This window comes from Homalodisca vitripennis, chromosome 2 (assembly GCF_021130785.1).
Source record: "Homalodisca vitripennis isolate AUS2020 chromosome 2, UT_GWSS_2.1, whole genome shotgun sequence".
Taxonomy (NCBI): Eukaryota; Metazoa; Arthropoda; class Insecta; order Hemiptera; family Cicadellidae; genus Homalodisca; species Homalodisca vitripennis.
In genome coordinates this window covers 189109451-189132871 of record NC_060208.1, presented here as the reverse complement: position 1 = coordinate 189132871, position 23421 = coordinate 189109451, and the positions used below count along the sequence as shown (strand labels likewise).

Sequence of the window (23421 nt, the reverse complement as noted above, 5' to 3'; positions counted from 1 at the left end):
GTAATATTAAGATAACCAGATTCAGTTGTATTAACTTTTACTATCTACTTTCTATTGGAAAGGTAAGTTTTAAATAATTGTGCTAATACTCCTTGCCCCTAATACTACAATTTTCTAACTTTTTCACAACATACTGTGGTCAACATTGTCAAAATCCTTGCTTAGATCTATTAAATTACTTCCTATTACTAACGTATTTCAGCAGAAAGTTTAGGCCTAAACCCAAATGAAAATAATACAAGTTTTTATCAACAAAATAACCAAATAACTGAGTTAGCAAACAGAATTCAACAACTGTACTAAAAATTTCCACAATTGCAATAAGACGGTAGTTTTTGGGTAAGCTCCTCTCTCCTTTTTTAGAAAATAGGAGTCACCCTTAATGACTTCAGACTGTTTGGTAAATGACCCTTATCTAGCATTAAATGAGTTCAATAAGTAAAAGGTTATATGATACCAGCAATTATTAGAAAAATGTTTTAATTAGAACACCTATATATATCTTCACTCTAAGAATTCTTAAGTTTACCAACTATATTCACGATCCCACTAGCATCTTTAATATTCCATTTAAATTTTAGAGGCAATTCTTCTGAAAGAGTTTAATTTTTTCAAGATATCCATACAATCACATTTGAGAGGTATTTGAGCTATTATTCCTTGGTAAGCTGACAAAATAAATTGTTTAACCTATCAGGAAGGTGGTACTTTTTGAAAACTGTTGTAGCTACATATGAGTCAGACTTTTGTTTTATTATATTCCATGTCATTTTACATTAGTTTTGAGCATTAATTGTAAGAGAATTGTTAGCAGCTATTTTCGCTTCAGCAATGGCTTTCCTGCAACATATTTTACATATTATCTTTATCCGTTGGATTTAAACTTAACTTCCATTTATCATACAAAATCAGTAAATAACTTCTCTCAGCTTTCAACTCAGGCTTAAATACCATTTTAAACGTTTATTTTTGCTGTTATTGATTTTAACTCTGGGACAGTGGTAATTAAACAACAGCAATAGTGTCCAGAAAAAGACAACACTATATCAACATCATCTAGCTCATAAAGTTTAGTCCACTCAATACTATTTAAAAGATTTTCTTTACAAATTGATAATCTTTTACATTATTTTTGCTCAATATGAAACTATTCCAAACCAAAAGTTATAGAAACTTTTTTTCCAAACTAATGTAATCAAAACACCGGAGTGGTCTGATATTAAATCTTGGTTAATTAATGCAGATGTAAATGATTCCTTATTAATGTTTGTATACACATTATCAAGGCAAACAATTTTATTATTGACACATTCTTTGACAGTAGTATGAGGACTATTGCCTCAAAAATCCACCTGATCCTGGAGTCGGTGAACTTCAACATTGAGGTTCAGAAGATGCTTTATTCGTAAAATGGACAGGATTAATAAATTGACAAAAAAATTTAATCTCTTTTAATAAAGGAATACTTTATTATTCTGATTCACGGTCAAGATATCAATCACATTATATTTATTACAACTGACCTTAATTTATGCTTATATTCATTTAACTTACAATAATTCATTACATTGTGTCAATCTAAATATTAGATTACATCAAATGCATAAAACAGACCAAAGAGTATAAAAATATAAACATTACTTACTTCTAACTTGATATAAAATAATTTTATTACGTCATTTTCCCATAATTAGGAATACACAATTTTCACTTCTTGTACTTTTCATAAAATGTTATCTCTTATACATATACAATGTTAACAGTATTTAAAAAGTTTAGACAATTGTTTTACCAATTAATGAGACCAAAATACTACCTGATTTTCAATTTCTTGAATAATAAAATTATGTTAAAATTAACGGTAGGTTCTAAATTGCTTTAAAATAGGAACAAAGCTTTAATTAATCAGGAATATATTAGAGAAAGATTTCTACCTTCATCTCCTAATTAAATTCATTGAATTTTAACCATTTTAACAGTTACTTAAATGATAATACTGTGATATTTTACACAATGAACACATTATTTTAAGGGTAAAATAACAGATGATACAATGTATAGAATCATCCTGTATTTTGTACTTGGTATGTGAGAGTGGCTCTGTCTTCAGTTTCAATTTCTCATTAATATAAAAAAATACACATAAGAAATAATTTTACAAGTTTCAGCTGTCGCTGTCAATTGTCCACAGCATATTGATACCAGAACGTCCAAGGTTGATACGGCCCAGGATCCCATGGTCCTTAGTCTTGACCGTATGTAGGAACAGAAGAATAGTGAAGAAAAGGTTATTTCGACCCTGGAATGAACATCGACATTCAATCAATACCAACTGAAATGAATGCAAACCATAATAAATAAATTTTTCATAGTACAACATTCTACATTATCTAAAGCACTGCATACAACTTTGCTTTAATACTAAAGACTCCCTAAATCAAAAGCCATTTTGATAAATTTGAAAAAAGCTGTCATTTACTATCTACTATTTAAAATAGAAATTAAGTTCAAATACTGTTAACAATTTTATCAAATCTAACTAAAATAAAAAATACACCTTCTTAAATAAATCTGAAGAACTTAGGATGTTGAATATCCTTCAGTAGAGGAAAACCTCCCTAAAATCAACAGTCATGAAAATTTTTCACATCACATCTTCGTACCTAATACAATATAAGACAATAAAGAAAATTGGTGATTTTCATAACAATAGTTAAAAAAGCAAAGCTACCAAGTTTAAAATTGTATACCTTTGTTTCAAGCCAGATAAAAAAGAACTACCAAATTCATTGGATCTTAGTGAAAAAAATACATTCCAATAATTTAATCTTTTTTAGATTATAAAATTGTATTACTATTCAGCTCAACTAAATTAGAAACAAATATTTGAGTGAATTTGAATTATATTTCTTTTTTGTTATTTCAGAATGTGCTTTAACCCATTGCGGATCGTATTGTTCTGGCACACGGGCACGAATTAATTTACGGTCAGCGGCCGCACGAAAAGTAATGGTGCGCCACATTGTATCACTCGCTATTGTATATTAGAAAATTCAGCTGTGAAGGTATTCGTTCAGATGGAACATGAGCCTGCTGGGGTATCCGTGATGTAGGAACGATAACACACGAGCAAGGTTGCGGGGTGGCAGGGATGATGTCTGAATCAGTCTAAATATAGCGGCTCGGACGAAGCGATTACAACATCCGGGCTATTGTCTAAACTAAACCCGCCAACATGTACGTCTGCGTCGTTTAGTTCTGTGTCACTAACCTCAAAAGTATATATAATAACAACTGAGGAAAACACCCAATCAGAAGCGCTAAAAAGCAGAGAGTAAACTCATATGAATGATTTTTCAACTTCGACTTACAACTGCGATCTGTAGGATATTTATAAAACTTTGAAAACTCTAAACGTAGACCGTTGTTGAACACTTAGTTGACAAGTGAAGACGATCGCCCGATCTATCAGACATTAGTAGAACTATTTGGAGGGAAACTTAAAAGCAGATTGCTTTTGCGACCTGAGCACGTCATCTGTTAGGCCCGGCCGCTGCGTGACGAGCCCAGCTCGTCAGTGATCCACAATGGGTTAAGGTCATATTATTTTCATATTTTTAGTTATCCAATAAAATATCCAAATTTTTGTAATATTGCATAAACATGATTAAATAAATATTGATAGTCAATATTTGACTGGATTTTAACTAGTTCACGTTGCTCCTCACATTCACAGTAAAAGGTGAAATACTGTATGTGTAACCACAGGGGTGCCACTCATGAAATGTATTAGATATTTAATAAGGGTTTACACTATGGTAACACATTATGTAACAGAGAGAAAGCAAAAAGTAACTAAAATAAAATAACTGTACACCTCTGACAATCGTACAATACTATAAACTAGTATAGTATGCTCTGAAAGGTACCTTAGGAGTGTGAAATGTCTCAGTCTTGGTCTGCAGTATGTAGTTGGGTGGGGAGGTGGACGTCTCCACGATGCACAGCTGGCCAGGCATGGGCTTGTTAGGCATACGCACTAGGTGATGGGAGGAGAAGGGGCGGCTGTCAGGTAGTGAAGTCTGTGGCAGTTGGCAGTCCAGGTAAGTTGCCAGCAAGTGTAGAACCAGGGCAGCGTCGGTGGGTAGTGGTGGGGCCCACTCCTTGCCCCCCCACATTCCCCCACCATTCCATCGGTACTCACTCATACATCCACCCCTCGCCAACTCTGTTTACAATACCACTACTGTTTCATAAACTATGTAAGACTGTAGATAAACATCTTCACTGCAACACGAATCATGTACTGACTTTAGGACAGACAGAATAGTACTAAGTTGTGTCCAACGGTCAATGTGTTAATAAGGCAAGTGAGTTTCTCCAGTAAACAAATTTTTCTAGTCACAACAATAATTAAAAATATTTATTTTTTGAGTAAAAATGTTTTGTCGTATCATTTATTTTATACATTTATCATACTTTAATTCAAAATTTCAATTTAACTGCAAATACATTAAATTCTTATGAAAAAGTTGTGTTTTTAATCTAGAAATTTGTAAAAAGTCTAGTAATGACAGAATTTGTTCACCCAAAATGTTTATTTACCAGAATATATTTTATTCTTTTATTACATGTTCCGTTATTTAGGACTGCTAAAAATTACTTACGATTAATCTAGTATAGACAGTTGTTTACCTTTGATTCGAGAGACAAGGTACTCTTGGTTCTGAGTGAGGTCTAGGAAAGGGACAAGCCGAGCGAGACTGGGTATGTTCAAAGCCACCTGGGGTATCTGCGCAGTCTTGTTGAGACGCTCCAACCCAACCACCCCTACGCTAATATCCACCAGTCCCTGGTTATGCAGAGCCTCATCCACGTTGCGTATCTCGGACACCAACCTCTCCAAGATGGTTTGGGAGATCCACTATTCACAATCATCAAAACCAATCCTTAAAAGATTAACTAAGCTTTTAAACAAAGAAAACTAGGCTAATGTTAGTGCTCACATAATACTATTTTTGTACACAGTTGAAATATCGTATTGAATCATTGTCAGTGACCTATACTATGAATAATACATAATTTTTATTAACTCAAAAAACTTGTTGACATTGTTGTTTACCTATGATTACTTCAATATATTATTTAACTTGTCATCTGTAGAAATAATGTTACATAATGTATATAATTTATTGACAATAACCAATGGATGCCACATGCAAAAAAAATTATATTGAGGATAAATTCGAAATAACAGAATTGAAACAAATTTAAGAAAGAGAAAGAAGAAAAGTAATAATTTCTCTGTAAAGTCGTGACTTCTAATATCACTTAGAAGCTGGCATTTTTAACCCTTTGAGTGCCACGGGTATTTTCCGAAGGCATATGCATAAAGTGCCACGCTGTTTTTCGCATATTTGTAAGCTTTTGGGAAAAAAGCTGTTGTAAAATAACTACCAAGCAGATTTCCATAATTTTCTTGTTGTTTTTTTTCTATTAACCCTTTGAGTGCCACGGCGTCGCTAATTTTGACGCTACGAAAAGTGCATAAAGTGCCAGCGTCGCCAATTTTGACGTTTTGTATTTTGATAATATTTTATATAGTAAAAAGTTATTTCGACCAAATAACCGGATAGCTGCAATCGATCGGTTTCCAAACTATCGGTAAATACGAGTATTACGATGTTTTCTTTCTTCATTGGTCTGTGAAACATGTGTTCTTTGCGATGATTTTTTCTTCCAGTCACACGACATGGCGGTTAAGTATTGTGTTGCGCTTCAAGCCATTATTTATGTTTACGTGCCGGTAACCAAGCGTGTTCTATAAATATGAACTACAATAATTAGTTATACAGTGTTTAGCCGTATTTTGTTACCGTATATGTAATTCAGTGACTGAGTTGTGTTCAAACGGAATACGTTACTTTTAGTGTAAAAGAAAGTGAGTAAAAATAGTGTCTTTGTTTATATTTTTAGACTTTTATTTAGAAATGAGCAGGTCTAATGGAAACATTGCCAACGACGACGATCGTCTTTTACAAATGTTGAATGAAAGTGTTTCTTCTGCATCTTTCATTAGCAGTAGGCCGGGGTGGTTCAGGCGATCATGGAGAGGTTAGTGAGAGCGACGTGGAACTATCTGAAGACTCTGATTTAGAAAGTTTGAGTGGTTATGATGATGACACTGATGCAGATAAAGACTATGAACCTTCTTCGGCTGATTCCGACTCTTCATTTAGCACCAGAGGTAGGCTAGAAATAACTACATCTACTCCTATAGCTAAAAAAAGACCGCAATTAGTAAATAATGGTCACGCTAGGCCTAAACGTCTCAGACTACTCAGTAGCAGTGAATTAGCCACAGCTGATGTGTTAGAAGAAGATTCAATCCTGGATGAAATTGATGATTCTGATGATGAGACGATCGTACTGCTGATGAACAGCTAGCTACCTTCTGAATGGGAGGAAGTGGGGCCTGATGATGACTTTCCTCTTGGCTATGTTACTTACAGAGAACTTGCAGGACCTAAACATATGCCAAATCCCCAGTCTGGCCCCAGTGCTTATTTTTATTTGTTATTTACAAACTTATTGTTTACAAGCTTAGTTAGAGAAACTAACAGATATTGCTGACCAGTGTATTTCAAAGGGCATGTACAAAGACAATTCCAGAATAAAATGTATGGCTACCTGTCACTATCAATGAAATGAAGGCATTCATTGTGACAATTTTGAACATGGGTATAGTACGGTTGCCAACAATTTTTAGCTACTGGTCCACATGTCCCTCCATAAACCAAACTTGGTTCAGATAGATGTTTTCACGGAACCGATTTCAGCTAATCCTCAAATTTTTTCATATGGTGAACAATGAAGTGTTAGACAGGCAACCATATGATCCCTGCGCAAAATTTTTACCCAATTGTTCAGCATGCAAATGTTTTATTTAGACATCATTACACTGCACACCAGCAAATTTCAGTAGATGAATCTCTAATTGGTACTAAGTCCAGAACAATTTTGCAGCAGTATCTCCCGAATAAAAAACATCACCGGTGGGGAATCAAGGTTTGGATGCTATGCGATTCCGTTGTAAATTACTGTTTGGGGTTTTTTGTCTACAAAGGAGCACGTCACGATGACCCACAAGAAAAAAAAGAGATGCAGGAACTAGGAACAGGTTTCTTTGTTGTAAAAAAACTGCTGACACTCTGTAACTACATAAACAAAGGATACCATGTTTTTGTGGACAATTTTTTTTCCTCGCTGTCTTTAGCAGACTTACTTATACAGTGTTGGGTACTTATTTCACTGGAACTGTACGGTCAAATCGGAAAGGTATGCCAGAACACTTCAGTAAGACAAGATTTGCAGTAGGTGTTACCAAATTTGTGAAGAAAGGACATTTTCTACTTTGTGGTCATCGAGACAAGAAATCTCAAAAAAAAAAACAAGTGTTGCTATTGTCAACTTCTTCAAAAGCAAACAACTTCAGAAATGTCTAGAAGGATGAGAAATCAACAAGAACCACAACTGATTTCTAAGCCAGATGTCATAATTGATTATAATAAATAAATGGGAGGCGTTGATACATCAGATATGATGTTGTTACACCTATCTCGACGAAAGGAAAACTCTAAAATATTGGAAGAAGGTTACCTTCAACATTATGAATAGAATGCTTCTCAACTCCTACATATTGTATGCTGAGCATAAAAAATCAAACAATCAAAAATCAATGAATCGCCTAAAATACATTCAAACCATTGTTTCGGAGATTGGAAATGAATGGATTAAAAATAAAAAAATCAATGCCTCCCCACCTGACAATGGACTTTCTTCATCAAAGGACACATTTGGAATAAAGCAGTTGCCTGGGAAAATGCTTCGCCTCTGCAAGGAGTGCAGCACTGAAAACACCAAACATCGCACTGCCTATGTTTGTGTTAAGTGTTGAAAAAGGTGTACAATCCCAAGTGCCTCAGCATACACAAATGCAAAATATAGATGTGGAACCTTTTACAGTGTAAAATAATTTTGTATATATATAGACTTGTTATTGTTTCTTTTTATAACTTTTTAATAATAGTGTTGTTTTGGTTTTACGAAGTTTGCTGACACCTACGAAAGAAAATGTAAGTCAGTTTATTTGTCTCTATATTTACTTATCATATATTTTTGTGTTATCTTGATCTTTAGTTTATGTATTGTGAAATCTGCACTATAACTATTTAATTTCTAAAACTCTGAAAAATAAAGTACGATTGAAAAAATAGCAGTACCGAGCAGCAGCAGCGTTTTGTTATAAATATAATGCTATGTTTGTTTATATCATAGAATCACATATTATGCATGAATATTATTTAGAATTTTATGGCCTTTGTCATGGTATACCTTTAAAAAATATAATATAAATATGTAAACAACAAATGTACTTCAAACATTTTATTTTATAAAAAGTTTGGGATTTTTTTAATATTTATTCAAAGAAATGTTATAGTTCTTTATATTTTAAACCCATTAAAGTAAGTTCATTATATTCTCCATTCCATGTGTAACACTTTATTTCAAAAATCATGAAAATCAAATGCTTAGCTTTTGTGCAATCATGTTTTTCCTAAATGCTTGTAATTTGAAGTAAAATGACACTTTCCGTTGAATTATCATATATGTTTCATTTTGACCAATTAAAGCAATGTTATAACCTATTAAATTTGTTTATCTTTATACACTCTTTTCCCATGGGTATACATTTAAAAAATCTAAAAAAATACAATTATACACTCAATTTAGGTTCAAACTTAACTTAAAAAAAAAAAAAAAAAAAAAAATTTTGTAAAAAATTTAAATTTTTATATGTTTTAAAACAAAATTTGTTTCCCATGGTATACATTTAAAAAAATCTAAAAAAATACAATATACACTCAATTTAGGTTCAAACTTAACTTTAAAAAAAAAAAAAAAAAAAAAAATTTTGTAAAAATTTAAATTTTTATATGTTTTTAAAACAAATTTTGTTTTTAATTACATGTTTCATAAACTTCATTTCATTAGAAAAAAAACAACAGCAAATGATCAAAATCTGTTGGATAGTTATTTTACTAGAGCTTTTCTCCCAAAAGCTTGCAAATATGGGGAAAACAGCCTGGCACTTTATGCATATGCCTTTGGAAAATGCCCGTGGCACTCAAAGGGTTAAATGCAGAATATGATACATATCGTTACAAATAAAATTTGATTTATAAAAATATAAAAAGTTCAGTATTTATAAAAAATGTTTTTTACTTTTGTATAAAAAGTTAAGTTTCGACCTAATTTGTGTGTATACGTTATTTTTAAGATTTTTTTATTTACACCATGATAAAGACCATATGATTCTAAATAAAACCCATGGGTAATATCTTATTCTAGAATTTTAAAAACATGGCATTGTATGTATTAACAAAATGCTGCCCGATACCGACATTTTATAAACTGTACTTCATTTGTCAGAGTTTAGAAATTACTTAGTAATGATGTAGTTTTCTCAATAAATCTAATAAAACATTAATACAACACTAATAAATATGATTAGTAAATTTAGGAACAAATACTTGCTAACATATTTACATAAAAGTTTACATTTTCTATATAATAACCCTAATAATATTTACACTGAAAATTCACGTTTTTCGCTTGAACACAACACAACTCAAATCATACATTACTTTTGTAAAGAAATACAGTAAAATACTGTATAAGTTACTATTTTATTTTGTATTTACTCAAATGCTTGGTTATCGGCACATAAACAACAAGAAAGGCCGTTACGCAACACGGTACTCGTCCGCTACGTTGCGTGACTGGAAGACAGAATCATCGCACAGGTACTTCGTTATTACCACAGCCCACTATTTTTGGACGAGTTTTCCTTATCAGAGATCAAAATAAACTTCATTATACGTTCCTCCTTCCATAATGAATCGAAAAATACTCGATGAGTCATACTTCCTATCTCCAAATAGACACACGAATGGCCTGACATTTTCGAATAATGAAATGTTGTTCTTATAGTTTTGGATTTAATTGACTGTCGTAATAACTTGTAAATTCCAAAATAGGTTAAATAAAGTCAGTTGTTTTTAATACTGTAATTTATTTTGTCCCCGATAAGGAAAACTCGTCCAAAAATAGTGGCTTCTTGATAAGTACCCAAACAACATAAGTTTCACAGATACAATAGTAGAGAAACAACATAAAACTCGTATTTATTGATAGTTTGGAACCTATTGAATACAGCCGTCTGATTATTTGGCCAAAATAATCTTGTACTATATAAAATATTATCGAAATACGAAACGTCAAAATTGGAGACGCTGGCACTTTATGCACTTTTCGTACCGTCAAAATTAGCGACGCTGTGGCACTCAAAGGGTTAACAACAGGTATAATACATTACCATTCGCAAATTAGCAGTCCATTCTGTCAGCAAAGCTGGATTTATTTTGTTTTTGCGCCAGACATCAGCATACTGGAAGGGGGATGGTGACCCTGTCTCATCTCCTGATCCCACTCCACTCTGTGCTTGGGCTGAAACATGAACAGGCAAGATTGTATCAGTTGGTGATAAAACAATTTTAAAGCATTCAAAAATTTACTTTGAATAAAATTAAGTTGTATAATGTGAACTATACCACTTTTTATTTGTACAAGGACTACCATAATGAATTTACAACCTTATACTCGTGCTGTTTGATTGATTAGTCATAACATACTTAGAAACTTTACAGAACATATTTTTATAATATACAAAGAGGGATTTTATATTAGTTTATTTACAATATACATTTTTGGTTCAGTCGACAGGGAACAATACTTTTCATTATAATACAAAATAGTCACCTTTGATCACATGATAAAAGTTACTTTTTTACAGTTATTACAAGATAATACTCAGTATTTAGGCAATTTTGACTTTTTTGTTCCACCTATTGAGATAAAAATTCAAAAGAATCACTAATGCATAATGTTTGTGTTAAAAAACACAGTTATTTCAAGTTCAAGATAGCAAGATTAAATTAAATGTTTACTTGCGAGGGTGATACACAAGAAAATATAATGCACTTAACGCAACTGAGAACTCAATATAGAATAAATGCAAGAGTCCATATCTAATTTAAGTGATTAAACATGAATACAACAGATCCTACTGACCATATATCCTCAGGATTAATTATGAGGGATGTTACTTAAGTAAGGGTCAATGTTTGTATACTCTTGTAGTTCAAATAACTGCTTCAACAAATATTTGCGTTGTTTCCTGTCATCCCCCGTAAATAAGCATTTTCCATCATTTTAACAAGGTTATTGATCGTTCGCTACTTGTGAGATAAGGTCAGTAACATTTTTTTTTTTTAATGCAAACCCCACTACTTGTGAGATAAGGTCATTGATGTTTTTTTAATGCAAGCCCCACTACTTGTGAGATAAGGTCATTGATGTTTTTTTAATGCAAGCCCCACTACTTGTGAGATAAGGTCATTGATGTTTTATTAATGCAAGCCCCGCGACAAGGTCAGTGGTATGCTTTTTTTAATTCAAGAAACATTTAGACTCATTCATAACAAAGACAGATAATAATGTGTTGAGTCAATTTAAAGTATTTCAGGAGATGTATAACATAGGTATTCTTTTTCAGCCCTAGATCCAAGCAACAATCTGTGGAATACCTGCACACAACCTTTTCTGTCATGTACATAGCCAAACAAAATACTGTCACAACATAAGATGGAAACTGTATTCTGCAATAGGTGTGGTGTTTTACTTGTGAACTTTATTCCACAAGGAACAACTTTCAATGCAGAAGCGTACTGTGTGTTCTGAAAACTGAGATGTTCAGAACAAATGGCATGAGTTGCTGACAGGGGAAATCCTCCATGACAATGCAGGAACTCAAATTGTTGTTGAGGCTTAGATAATAATGAATCTATTGGTTGGAAATTTTGGATCACCCACAAATAGCCCCAAATAACTTGCTCTGAGTGATTTCTACATTTTTTTGGACACCTGAAACATCATTTTGGCAGGTAGCAATTCAATGATGAGGAAAGGAAAATGGCTTTGAACTTCTTCAACTCAGATTTTTATACCAGATCACAAATTTCTTTAAAGAGGGATTTCAAAACTGTTTTAAGAATACCATTTGGGGATTGCAAATGCCTAGATAAAAAAGGTGATAATGTACAAAAGTAAAGAATAGGTGGAATCTAAAAATAAATTTGTATTGATACGTTTTTTGTACAATACCAGTTCTTGTAGATTGTCTGCTTTATACAAACATATGTTTAACTCAGAAAGGCTCACTTCTGGCCGGTATGCACAATGGGTACAGCAAAAACTACATATCTGGACAACTTAATGAATATCCAAAAATAGCACATTGCTAACCACAAATTGATATATTGGCATAAGGGCATAACTTAGTTGAAAGGACATGTTCACTATAGAGGACTATAATTGGAGAGTAGATATTCCCCATTGCTAAAATTTATTAGGAAGCCTATACTGGAGTAAACATGCTTCCAAATCTGTTTAAACTGGGAGACTGGAAGAGTGTTAGTTTTCCTCAATCCCAAGGTGGTAATAATTGAGGATGAAGTTACCTCAGAACCCCCCTGTGGTTTCTGTTATATGACAGTAGGAGACTTAACTATTTTTGAACATTTTGTCACGCCACACAATAAGACCTCGCTTCACAGAATACAAGGTGATACAGTACCTGGGGATAAGGACATCTGGTAGGTGCAGCGGCGCAGTAGGGGCGAGATGTCCGTTGTGGTCCGAGATGCTGGGTGACTCCAGAATCCACTTAGCATGTTGGATGGTTGTTCCATACTGTTCTCTGTCAGCCAAACGATTGAAATATTATCTTCCCACACTTAATTTAATTGTTTCACTTAAATATATAAAGTGTTTACACTAAATTTCATTTGTGTGTTCACAATCTTGTAATGTACATTTAAAAAAGTTCAACAATATAGTAAAAATATAAACAAGATCACTCCACTTTACTATTTACTTCTTCACAGCAAGTGAGAGAAGAGAGTTCACAATAAGAAAGTTCTGCTCTGTTTTCAGAAAACAGATTAATCCATCATAATTTTACAAGTAACTTGACTATCTTTTATAACAACTGAAATGGCATTCTTATCGCAGAGTAATAGCAGTGACATAGGTGCAACCGAGTACACTACTTCATCTACAATCACTACAGAATTTCCTACTTTATGTACACTGTAATTTTATAATCAGAGATATTTAAAGTAGTGTATATCTATGTGAAATATTTAAATACAATATTGAAAAATATTGTTCTAACATATTAATTTTTTTGACCTTTATAATCAAAATTAGAGACTCATCATTTTACCATGACAGAAGCAGGCTTCTCAAATCTGTGTATGTATATATATTTTCTTAATCAGTGAAACAAGGCAAAATCAAGAATGGCACAAAAAGAATACTAAGTTTGGAGTAAATTACAATGGCCATAAATATATACTTTTTAATATATTTTCTTGATCTTGAAACAATGCAAACAACATTAACGTCGGAAATATAATTCCCTCGAACCAGAAGTACTTATACACATGTAAAGCCTGCAAAATTGCATGCAAAGGCGTGGGTAACTTCTAGTTTATAATAATAGTTAAATTAATAAACATATGGTTGTGCTGCCATAAAATAATGTTTACACAAAACAGTTAATTATATTTAACAACTTCTTTCAATGAACAACATTTGTTTGCTGCAATGCATTCCTTATGGGATACTTATTTCTAGTATTTTGTTTGTTTGTTAGATTGCACCTTTGGCTTTTCATACTATTTAGAAATATAATTCTAAAATGACTTGTAATATGAAGTATGCATTCTGTATCCTTTTTAAGTTCCTTACTCAATGCTCACTGAAGAAAATAGATTAAAGACATTTTCCTCTGATTTTTTATAGGAAAAGATTTATCTCATTGTCTCTCCCAATTTCTAAAAACCTATTTCTACACATTCTTAAATTTTACCCACTTTCTATAGTCTACTTCTGATGATTAGACTTACTGAAATAGAAATCAATACTGAATGTCAAATATGTATCTCACCGACAACAGAACTCTTTTCTAGGCTTTCAAATTCCCGGAGATACTGTTGAAGGGCGGACTCATCCTGGATAACCTCTGAAGTAGCCAGGATCGGAGACTGGTACGAGGTGGGTGGCGAGCTCTTTGACTGGTACAGCCATGATGGGGCAGAGCTGTTAAAGTTTCCTGAAGTTATACCTATGAAACATTCCTTATTATAGTTTTATAAAAAATGGCCAATAAGTTATAACTGTCTAAAAATCATGGTGAGACTTGAATTTTCATATAAATAGTAAAATAAAATAATATTTCAACACTTTCTATATTTTAAGATATACAAAATATGCTTCAGATAATTCATTCTATTTTAGTCTGAGTATAGTCCTTTGTTTTTTTATTTAAGATGCTATCTAAATTTATTTTCTTTATTGCTCTAAAAAGATAAAAACTGGAATGATAATGAATACGAGCAAAATAAATATGTATTAATATTTCTGATCTATAGTATAAGGACATCTCATTAAGAAAATAGATTCCAGAATTAATTTTTGTTAAAACTTATCTATTAAATTGTTATGACTGCGACCAAGAAACCATTTATTTAATTTTTTTAGCGAAAACTTTGCTGCCTGGTGACCTTTTCATTCCAAAATCAATAGACCAAATTTTGGGTCTCTATGACCTTTCTATTAAGAGTTATTGCACAGACAACACAGTTGTAAGAATGACCTGTCAGATCCTTCATAATAAGTTATAAACTTTTCATTTTGTAACATGGTTTCTTTGATACTCTGTGCAAGACAATAAATTGATATTGGTGTGAAACTATGAGAATAAAAATAAGTAAAAAAATTACTCTGTTAAAAAAATTCTAGTCCATAATTTGTTTCACGGCTAACCAAAAATGTATTGTTATTGATATGAAATGACATCATAGTGAGAAAATAAACAATAACTGAAGAATTCTTTGAGATACAAAATAGATAGAAAATTGAAACTATATGAAGGATGATTACAAAACAATGGAGAAGTGCATAAGAAAGAAAAGAATATATGTAGGAGGATAGATGTATTGGATGAGGAGAGAGGCAAAATAAATGTATGTATCTATGTGCCAGTATGACAGAAGCATGAGACACATTAGAAGACATGAAAATACTAACTCTCGTTAGGGTCGCAATGAGAGAGGATGGAGGAGGAGAGCCAACTGTTGGTGGACATGTTGAGAGGAGTGACACACATTGGAGGCTCCAACTGTGGTGACTTGGGCTTTACAGGTGTAGATGTGGCAGTCCTGATGTAGTAATCTGAAATACAAACATGTACATAACATTCATATTATATCAAAATAATTAATTACAAGTTCCTTTCTTAAAATAATGATAATTTTAATTTTTGATGAATCATCCCCCCTTCAAATAATGTTAACACTACTCTGATTTAGCCCGAGTCTCACAACAATCCGCTACAGATTTTTACTAGTTGTGAAGATTTAAAATCGAACATAGAACAATAAATACAATCCACCTTTGAGTTGAAAATGTTTTTCAACAGGTCATTAAGGTAATGTGATAAATGAAGCTACAGTTCAAAATTGTTCTGTGTGTTCCATTTTTGAAACATAACAACAATGGCAAATATATGAAAAACTATTATTCCATCTAAGTAGTATTATGCTGGTTGTAATAACATTTTATAAGATTTGTTTTAATTTAGGGGATGAATTAATGTAATCACTTTATGATATTTTTAGTGATATGATTGTCAAATTTATAAACAGATCACTATTTGTCCTATTTTTTAAATTTAAAAATAGGATCATATTACAGTTTAAATTATATGAGAAAATTATATCGTAAGCATAGATTATTAGGACGATGCGCACGTACAAGTTTCTCCTTGCACATTTGCTATTTGCCTTTGGAATTTGGTTGGGCTAAGAAATCACGGCTAAGAGTTTGAAGTTTAACTTTGACGATGGAAGGATTGTGAATGAAACAGAATTTTTCCGGACATTTGCCATTGTTAAGTGAAACAAACAATCAGTAACACTACGTTTGTCAGTAACAATCAGTAGCACTATTATGCATGTTTTAGAGTTAGTGAAGTTGACACACAACATGGTGATTGATTCCTGACATAGGAGTGTAACAACGCTCTGGTATGCTTTGTTACCTGAAGAATAGATCAGATTGCAGATCTCGAAACGCAGTGTTACTGATGATTGTTTCACTTAACGATGGCAAATGTTCGGAAAAATCCAGTTTCCTTCATGTCTAAGAGTTTAATACAGTCATTTCTGAAATCTTCTACAAGTTAGGTAAAGTTATCTTCAAAATTTAAGTATTTTTTCACAAACTCCTGTACTTAAACTGGGAAATCTTTCAAAATCATTTCTAGACATCACTTAATCTAAAAATTTCAAACTTCAGCTCTCAATACTTTTTATTGTAAATCAGCTCTCAAGTAGATATTATTATTGAAAAGATTTAAGGTTACGAATTATGTGATATTTATAGTGAATACCCATATAGTACCTGACTCTTTGATGCCGAGCAGAGACTTTTGCTTAGGTGACAAGACCACAGGCTGTAATGTCATAGATGTCCAAAAATAGCGACTAAAATGGAATAAGGTATTGAGCAGCAAAATGATGGCAACAGCATGTTCTATCATGTGGGCAGTGGTTGTATAAAGTGGGCACGTATACACACTGAAACAGATTGGATTGAAGTAATTATAGGTCATACTTTTGGCAACGACTGTTTTATAACAAGAATCAAGAAGCTTTATCGTCATTAAATAAACAAGTGTACAATAAACGTTGTCAGGAACGTATTAAACATGTAGGCCTACTATAATACTAAAGCAAACTTTATTACAATTACTATTATTTTTCTTCAAGTAGTTCATGTATTTGTGACCTGAAGATTAAAATTTATTCTAATGTTAAAATTAAAATGTAAAATAAAAACATAATTTATAAAAAAAATTAAACAAAAAAAGAAAGATAAAAACAACTACCAACAGTGTGACTAGAAAGCTTCAACATAATACTTAAAAATTTAAACAATTAAAATTAATACCCAAAAAATATTAATAAATAAAAAAAACATAAAAGTTAAAACAGATACAATAATTAAAAAAATAACAAAGTTTAAATATTAAGGCACTTGTACCATAGGCTAGGCATTCATTGACAGTGGAAGTGATAGTCTATAAGGGAGTTATCATAAGCCAATTCTTAAGAACAGTTTTAAATTGATTGATATGTGTTGTCCATGTACTATCAGATAACTTTGCTAAAAAGTTAAAGCAGTGAGTTAAAAAAAAGTCATTACTGGAATTAAATTTAACATATATTTGGTCTTTGTGTTATAGTTATGGACGTTGTGATGCATTTCATACTCATTCAGATTTTCTTTAACTTCTATTTAACAATAATATATAAACAAAGATGGTACAGTCATTATTAGGAACTCTTATAACAAATGGTCTAAGAACATAAGAAGAATCTAACATTGGGCTCTAACACTAAAAATCGACCTTGGAAGTATGGTTGTAAATGGTTTCGATTTTTTCCTTTACATAAACATTACACGTCTTGACGTGATTGCTTTGTAACACTAGGGTATACATTTGGTAGAAACTGGTGTGTTTCTAGAAACAAATGTGGTTTCCTGAAATTAGGATGGGATTAAGCTGGAACCATTAAACTCTGTAAACAAAATCTCTGACTCCATGCAATGAAAAATGTTTAAGCAGCATTATTCATTATCCTTTTATCTTTAGGTTTTGTCTCAACCCTATATTGATATTAAACACATGGAAACTAATTATTAAAAACTTCTATGTCTAGAAAATGTTTTGTTGAATGATCTTAATCTGGTAATCAGTAGGTTACATCACAATCAAGATTTATCTTAAAATAACTGTGGCGAAAGATGGCAAAAGGCAAAGCTTTTTTTCTACTTGTTCAGCATATTACGAGATTAAAAAGTTTATACCTACTATTCTGTAATGGACTACTTAATTTTTAACAATAGAAATAATTTTGATATTTACACCATATGTTATTTTAATATTAATTGTAACAAAAAAATGTAAATATTTATTTGTGGAGTCACCTGATGATGAAACCTTTAGTTTTGAAAGGCCTCGTTCAAAAAATAAACAATTTGAAAAAGTATTTTTTTTTATTAACATTTATTTAGTAATATAAATAAAGTCTGATAATGTTTAAAAACACTAATAAAGTTATTATTAATAATTTAAGATTTTATTTACTTAAATATTAGGTGCTAAAAAATCACATTGTTTTCACGATTTCTTTAATAATTAAATACTGTAAAACCCTGATTATTGGAACTTCAAGTATTGGAAATCCGACTTTCAGAAATGATTTGAGAAGTAAAGAAAGTTCCAGTAGCCTTGAACTGAGAAGCTACAGAAAGAATAAATAATCTGGGCAAGCTGCAACACCAATATTATATTGACAACCCTCAAAATATTTATTACAGGAACTGTCAATAAATGACAACACCTCAACAACTCACCGCTGGCCCAATGTTCACATTGCACCTATGTCACAAGCTCCACCTGCCTCGATACGGTCCTAGGACCAGAGGTAATTTAGGTTTAGTGAAGAAACTGAAAATACACAGAAACAGGGTGGGACTGGTAATAATGGATATATCACAAAACTACTTACATATCGTATGCAATAATGGCGAAGACAGCTGCATTTACACAACCCCAGACTAGACTGTCCTTCATCTTCTTTACCTCTTTGGTTATCATCATCGTCTGCTCCATTTCCGGCACTGTCTTCCGCCCACTTCCCCATACCATTTGTTTTGTCCTGGTAAACACATTAACAACTAATTGTTATAGTAAATTGTACATACCTACATCAACCCTCTATGTTTATAATTCATCCTAAAAAAAGGTGAATTAAAGGTATTCTTAAAAATTAATTTGAATTAAGAAAATTATAAATCGTGTTTTCACAATCACAGAAACATTTTATATAGGTTACTGAAAACATGACCTACAGTATAACAAGTGTAACAAATGTCATAGTGATTAAATAGACAAATTTAGTTTATATTAGTATTTCTTGAAAATGTAATAAATATTCATAACAATCCTCTACACGTAACATTGTATGTTGAAGTATATTAGGTAGTCCTATTTAGAGCTGACTGACCATTTTATTAAATATGCTGAAGATTTTAAAACAGTTAAAAGATCTCATGGATTATTTTATCATCTAAAACGCTAACCTAAAACCATTTATCACATTACTAGAGGCTTGGCTCATACGATTATTTCTAAATGTATAAACTAGAGTTGACAGATACAGTTGTTCTACAAGAATTTTGCCATAATAATTTGGTAGTTAGGTGTAATTTTTGTTTATTAGCTTACTTACCCCATTGTCTAGTGCTAACGGTTTTGAACTTAAAAACAAGACTTTTCTTCTTTACAGATTATAAAGCGAAGATATTTGCCACCTTTGCTGAGCCGGGTATTTTTCTGAAACATATTAAATAAAATAAAATTTCTTGAATAAAATAATAAATCGTAAATACAAATTCATGTCAATAAATACATCTAATCTGTTATATGTCTTATTTTTTGATCTACAGTTTTAGCTTTGAGACATATCTAAATTAGCCAAAGAAACATCTAAATTCACTTCGTTACTGTGAATAAAGATGTAAACTAATGAAATGGCGGTCTTCTTAAAAATTTTGATTTTCACATTTTTTGGGAGGAAGAAAAGCTCTGAAGGTACAGGAATCTTCATTTGAAACATAATTATGTAGTTTTTTGTTTTCTTTATCCTAAATTAACTGTTTGAGTTTGCTTTTTATTTTTAATAAACTTAAAGTAGGCTATTATATAACTCTATAAACTATTAAGTTTGCAATAATACTAAAAGCTTAAAATAGCTACCATATTTTTAGGTTCATCCAAAATGTTTTTGGTAATTATCTATTATTACGATCTCATCTTTGAATATTTTTATACTGAGGTACATTATCATAAAGGGAAGAATATTTATTTGAAATGTCTGTGAACAGCTAGCTGCACTGCTGCTCATATTGAGTGAGACCGTCGACTACTCTCTCTACTATTCTGCAACATAATGTGTCTGCTGCAGTCAACATGTTAAGTGGTGAAAAATCCACTTGCATAGCTATTCAAGCAGCTACTGATACACTGTACGCTTATTGGTAATGCAAGATCACATATTAATCAGATCGGCCTGCAAGTAAAAAAGGTGGTTCTGAAGTTTACACTTGCTGGCCAGAGGCATTTATGATAAGACCTGCTGAAATAATCATCTGTTTTCCGGTAGTATCTTTCAGGTAATATACAATTTCCAGAGACTGTAATCGTAAATGCACTTATTCAAATTTCATTTAAGGCAAAAGTTTGGATTTTAATGAGGTCTCAAGTAGACAGCATCATTTGAGAAATAACTGTAACAATAGAGCATTTCTAAAGACTTCTTTAAGTATAATAACCAAACATTCTGATCTTAACAAACATTGTTATAATAATATTGTTACCTTATTGTTCTGTTCAGGAGCACAAAAGCAATAAGTTAATAATGCAAAACTCATCTTTTGCCACTTTTTACCATCACATATTTGAAACTAAAAGAATTAATTTAACATGCTACACAAAACATAATGTTGTAAGTTGAATAATAAAAGAACCATAACTACTAAACAGACAACTATGACAAATTATAAAAAAATAACGTTTTTAACAAAAAAGAAATCATAACAATAATAAACCAAACATCTTGGATACAAGAAAAAACACATTTAATTAATCATATTTCAATGTTATTTTGTTTAGTTCACTAAAGTTAACCATTATTTTTGTTTAGATGAAGTCACTTTTAAGATCAACTAGGTTTACAATTTGGAAATGTTTATAACAGAAAATTTTGTTTTTCAAATTAATTAATCTGTAGGCCTATCAGTTGATTATACTGACGGGTGTAACTTAATTAAGCAATATCGTTTGTTTATATCAAGAAATAAGTAAACTAGGTCTGGTTATTGTACTATACCCATCAGCCTTTTAAAAATAATATCAGTGATAGTTATCATGAACAAAACAAAATAAACGATACTATTTTAGGAATTTATCCATGATCAGTATATAGAAACCATTTCATAAATGCCTGCATGAAAACAAAAAGAATGGTCTATCAACCAGGAAGTTACTGCTGCCATTTTTAGAGTTAAAAGAGTTCAAGGATCTAAACAAATTTTTCAACTCCAATGTGGGAAGGATTTGAAAGGACTGCAGAATAATAAGCGACCAACACTCGAATTATCGATATTCATGAGTAACAAATCCTCAATATAACTACTTAAACCATAGGTATTTTAAATTACACTATAGTTTGGTTGTCATTAAATAATATTCAGCTAGGAATGGAAATATTATAGAATGGAATATTATTACGCAATATAAGTAGTTTTAGATTAGGTTATCATAAATATAACCTCGACTTCTACGCAGCGGAAATGAGATGGGACATCTTGTTGACTTCTTCTCCACCAGCCCTGCTAGATTTCGAGAAGAAATCATCAAATTAGTATATGGCACTCTATAATTCTGTTTCAACTATACCTTTTTTTTCTGTTTTTACTCGCCTTTTTTTAGTAGTACTTTGTTATATATTATAGTCTTTGCATTAAAATTGTTCGATATTGTTGTTGTATTTTATAGTTTATTGATTATTTCATGTACATGTATGTAATGGTATTGTAAAAGTGGCGATTGCCGTGGAAATAAATAAAATAAAATGAAAATATATTACTAGTATACCCCCGCACCAAGGTTAAAGATAACCTTTAAAGGCGCTCACATAGTCTGAGCTTGAATTTTGGTACTATCTATCTCGAGTGATGTTTTTATTTTTTCACCAGAAGTGCGGGGTGGCGCAGCTGAACGTGACCTGACTTCGAATATGTTAGGAGATTTCTAATGTAAGCCAATAATAATTATAGATTTGTTGATAATAATCAGTCACAAACACTCCACAAGGTCTAGTCCTATCAGTTAGTTTTCTAAGACCTTAACATGCATACTCCATGGATAAATTTTGATGTATTAACCTCAAATAGTGTATGTACTCTAAATCAAGAACTTGTAAGTCAAGCCTACTTACCTCCGAATAAAACACAATCGTTACGAGACACAATGGTTTATTTACGATTCATAGTAATAAATTTCATCTAAACGAAACTTTTCATCTAAAATTCACTAACTTCTCAAGAACTACCGCATTTCAAACGCCGGCTAACCCCACCTCGTTCAAATTTCAAACTTAGTGTTTTGTTTTAGACGCTTTATGCTCATCTCTCTTTCTTGTACGTTAGGGTATTTCTTTGGTCCTTGACCAATCCCGTTCTCAATACAGTTTTGTATAGCCAATATCAAGGTGACATTTTACAGTAAAATGCGAGATGAAACATTCCAATACAGAAACTAACTTTTCCCATCAATATGAATACTTAATAATGTTATAGCCCTCATTAAGGTTAAAATAAATTAATTCCTCTATGTAAAATTGGTATAGATAAAAAATTCCACAGCTGGCCTCTTTAAATAAATATTACACTTACAAAATGTATAATAGTTGTTGAATATATTTTGTGTGCAATTCTGTTTTTTTTTTTATTATATACTTATGTTGTATGTGCACGTAAGATTTGAAAGATATCAGTCATACGCAATTGATCCCTTTATAACTCATTAGTAGAAATTTAATTTTTACCGAATTAAGATTTATTATTTCTTTATTTTAGCGGAAATAATATTTCTTATTTTTCTTATAGTTTAGTTCCAAAAGAGCGGAGTTAAAATCGAACTTCTTTCGCAGCAAAACTGGAATCGATACACTGATAATATCAGAGTTTAAGCATATATCAATCCGCGATTTTTTGATAATTTGTCCAGCGCAAAAATTATGAGAACAGCATTTGGGTGTACCCGAGTTACCTCAGTCAAGATAGGGGACATCCGTAATCTATATTCCTTCACTCGCATTAGCATTGAAACTTTAGAAAAAGTTATTAAGAAAAAATATTTACTAAATGATATAATCATTCCAGCCAAATGATGTATTCTTGTAACAGCCAGTTACAAGATGTAATCACAGTCAAAAATCAAGTGTCACAGCTTTATTTAGTATTTATATGAAGATAAATGAAAACAATGGTTTATAAACTATACTTGTGAGTGAAGGAATCATATTTTCTCGGAGAACTTCT

General features: G+C 31.7%; 1 protein-coding gene across 1 annotated transcript; it reads right to left on the bottom strand.

Moving 5' to 3' along the window:
• Window positions 1-1445: 1445 nt before the first annotated feature.
• On the bottom strand, window positions 1446-22629 carry LOC124355187 (transmembrane protein 209). Its single transcript, XM_046806192.1, has 11 exons — window positions 22317-22629; window positions 19548-19651; window positions 18825-18974; window positions 16651-16826; window positions 15277-15420; window positions 14135-14311; window positions 12758-12880; window positions 10439-10569; window positions 4696-4924; window positions 3930-4228; window positions 1446-2299 (listed from the first exon to the last, which is right to left on the bottom strand). The coding sequence occupies exons 2-11, from the start codon at window positions 19550-19552 to the stop codon at window positions 2165-2167; spliced, it is 1569 nt and encodes a 522-aa protein (XP_046662148.1). The 5' UTR covers window positions 19553-19651; window positions 22317-22629; the 3' UTR covers window positions 1446-2164.
• Window positions 22630-23421: the final 792 nt, after the last annotated feature.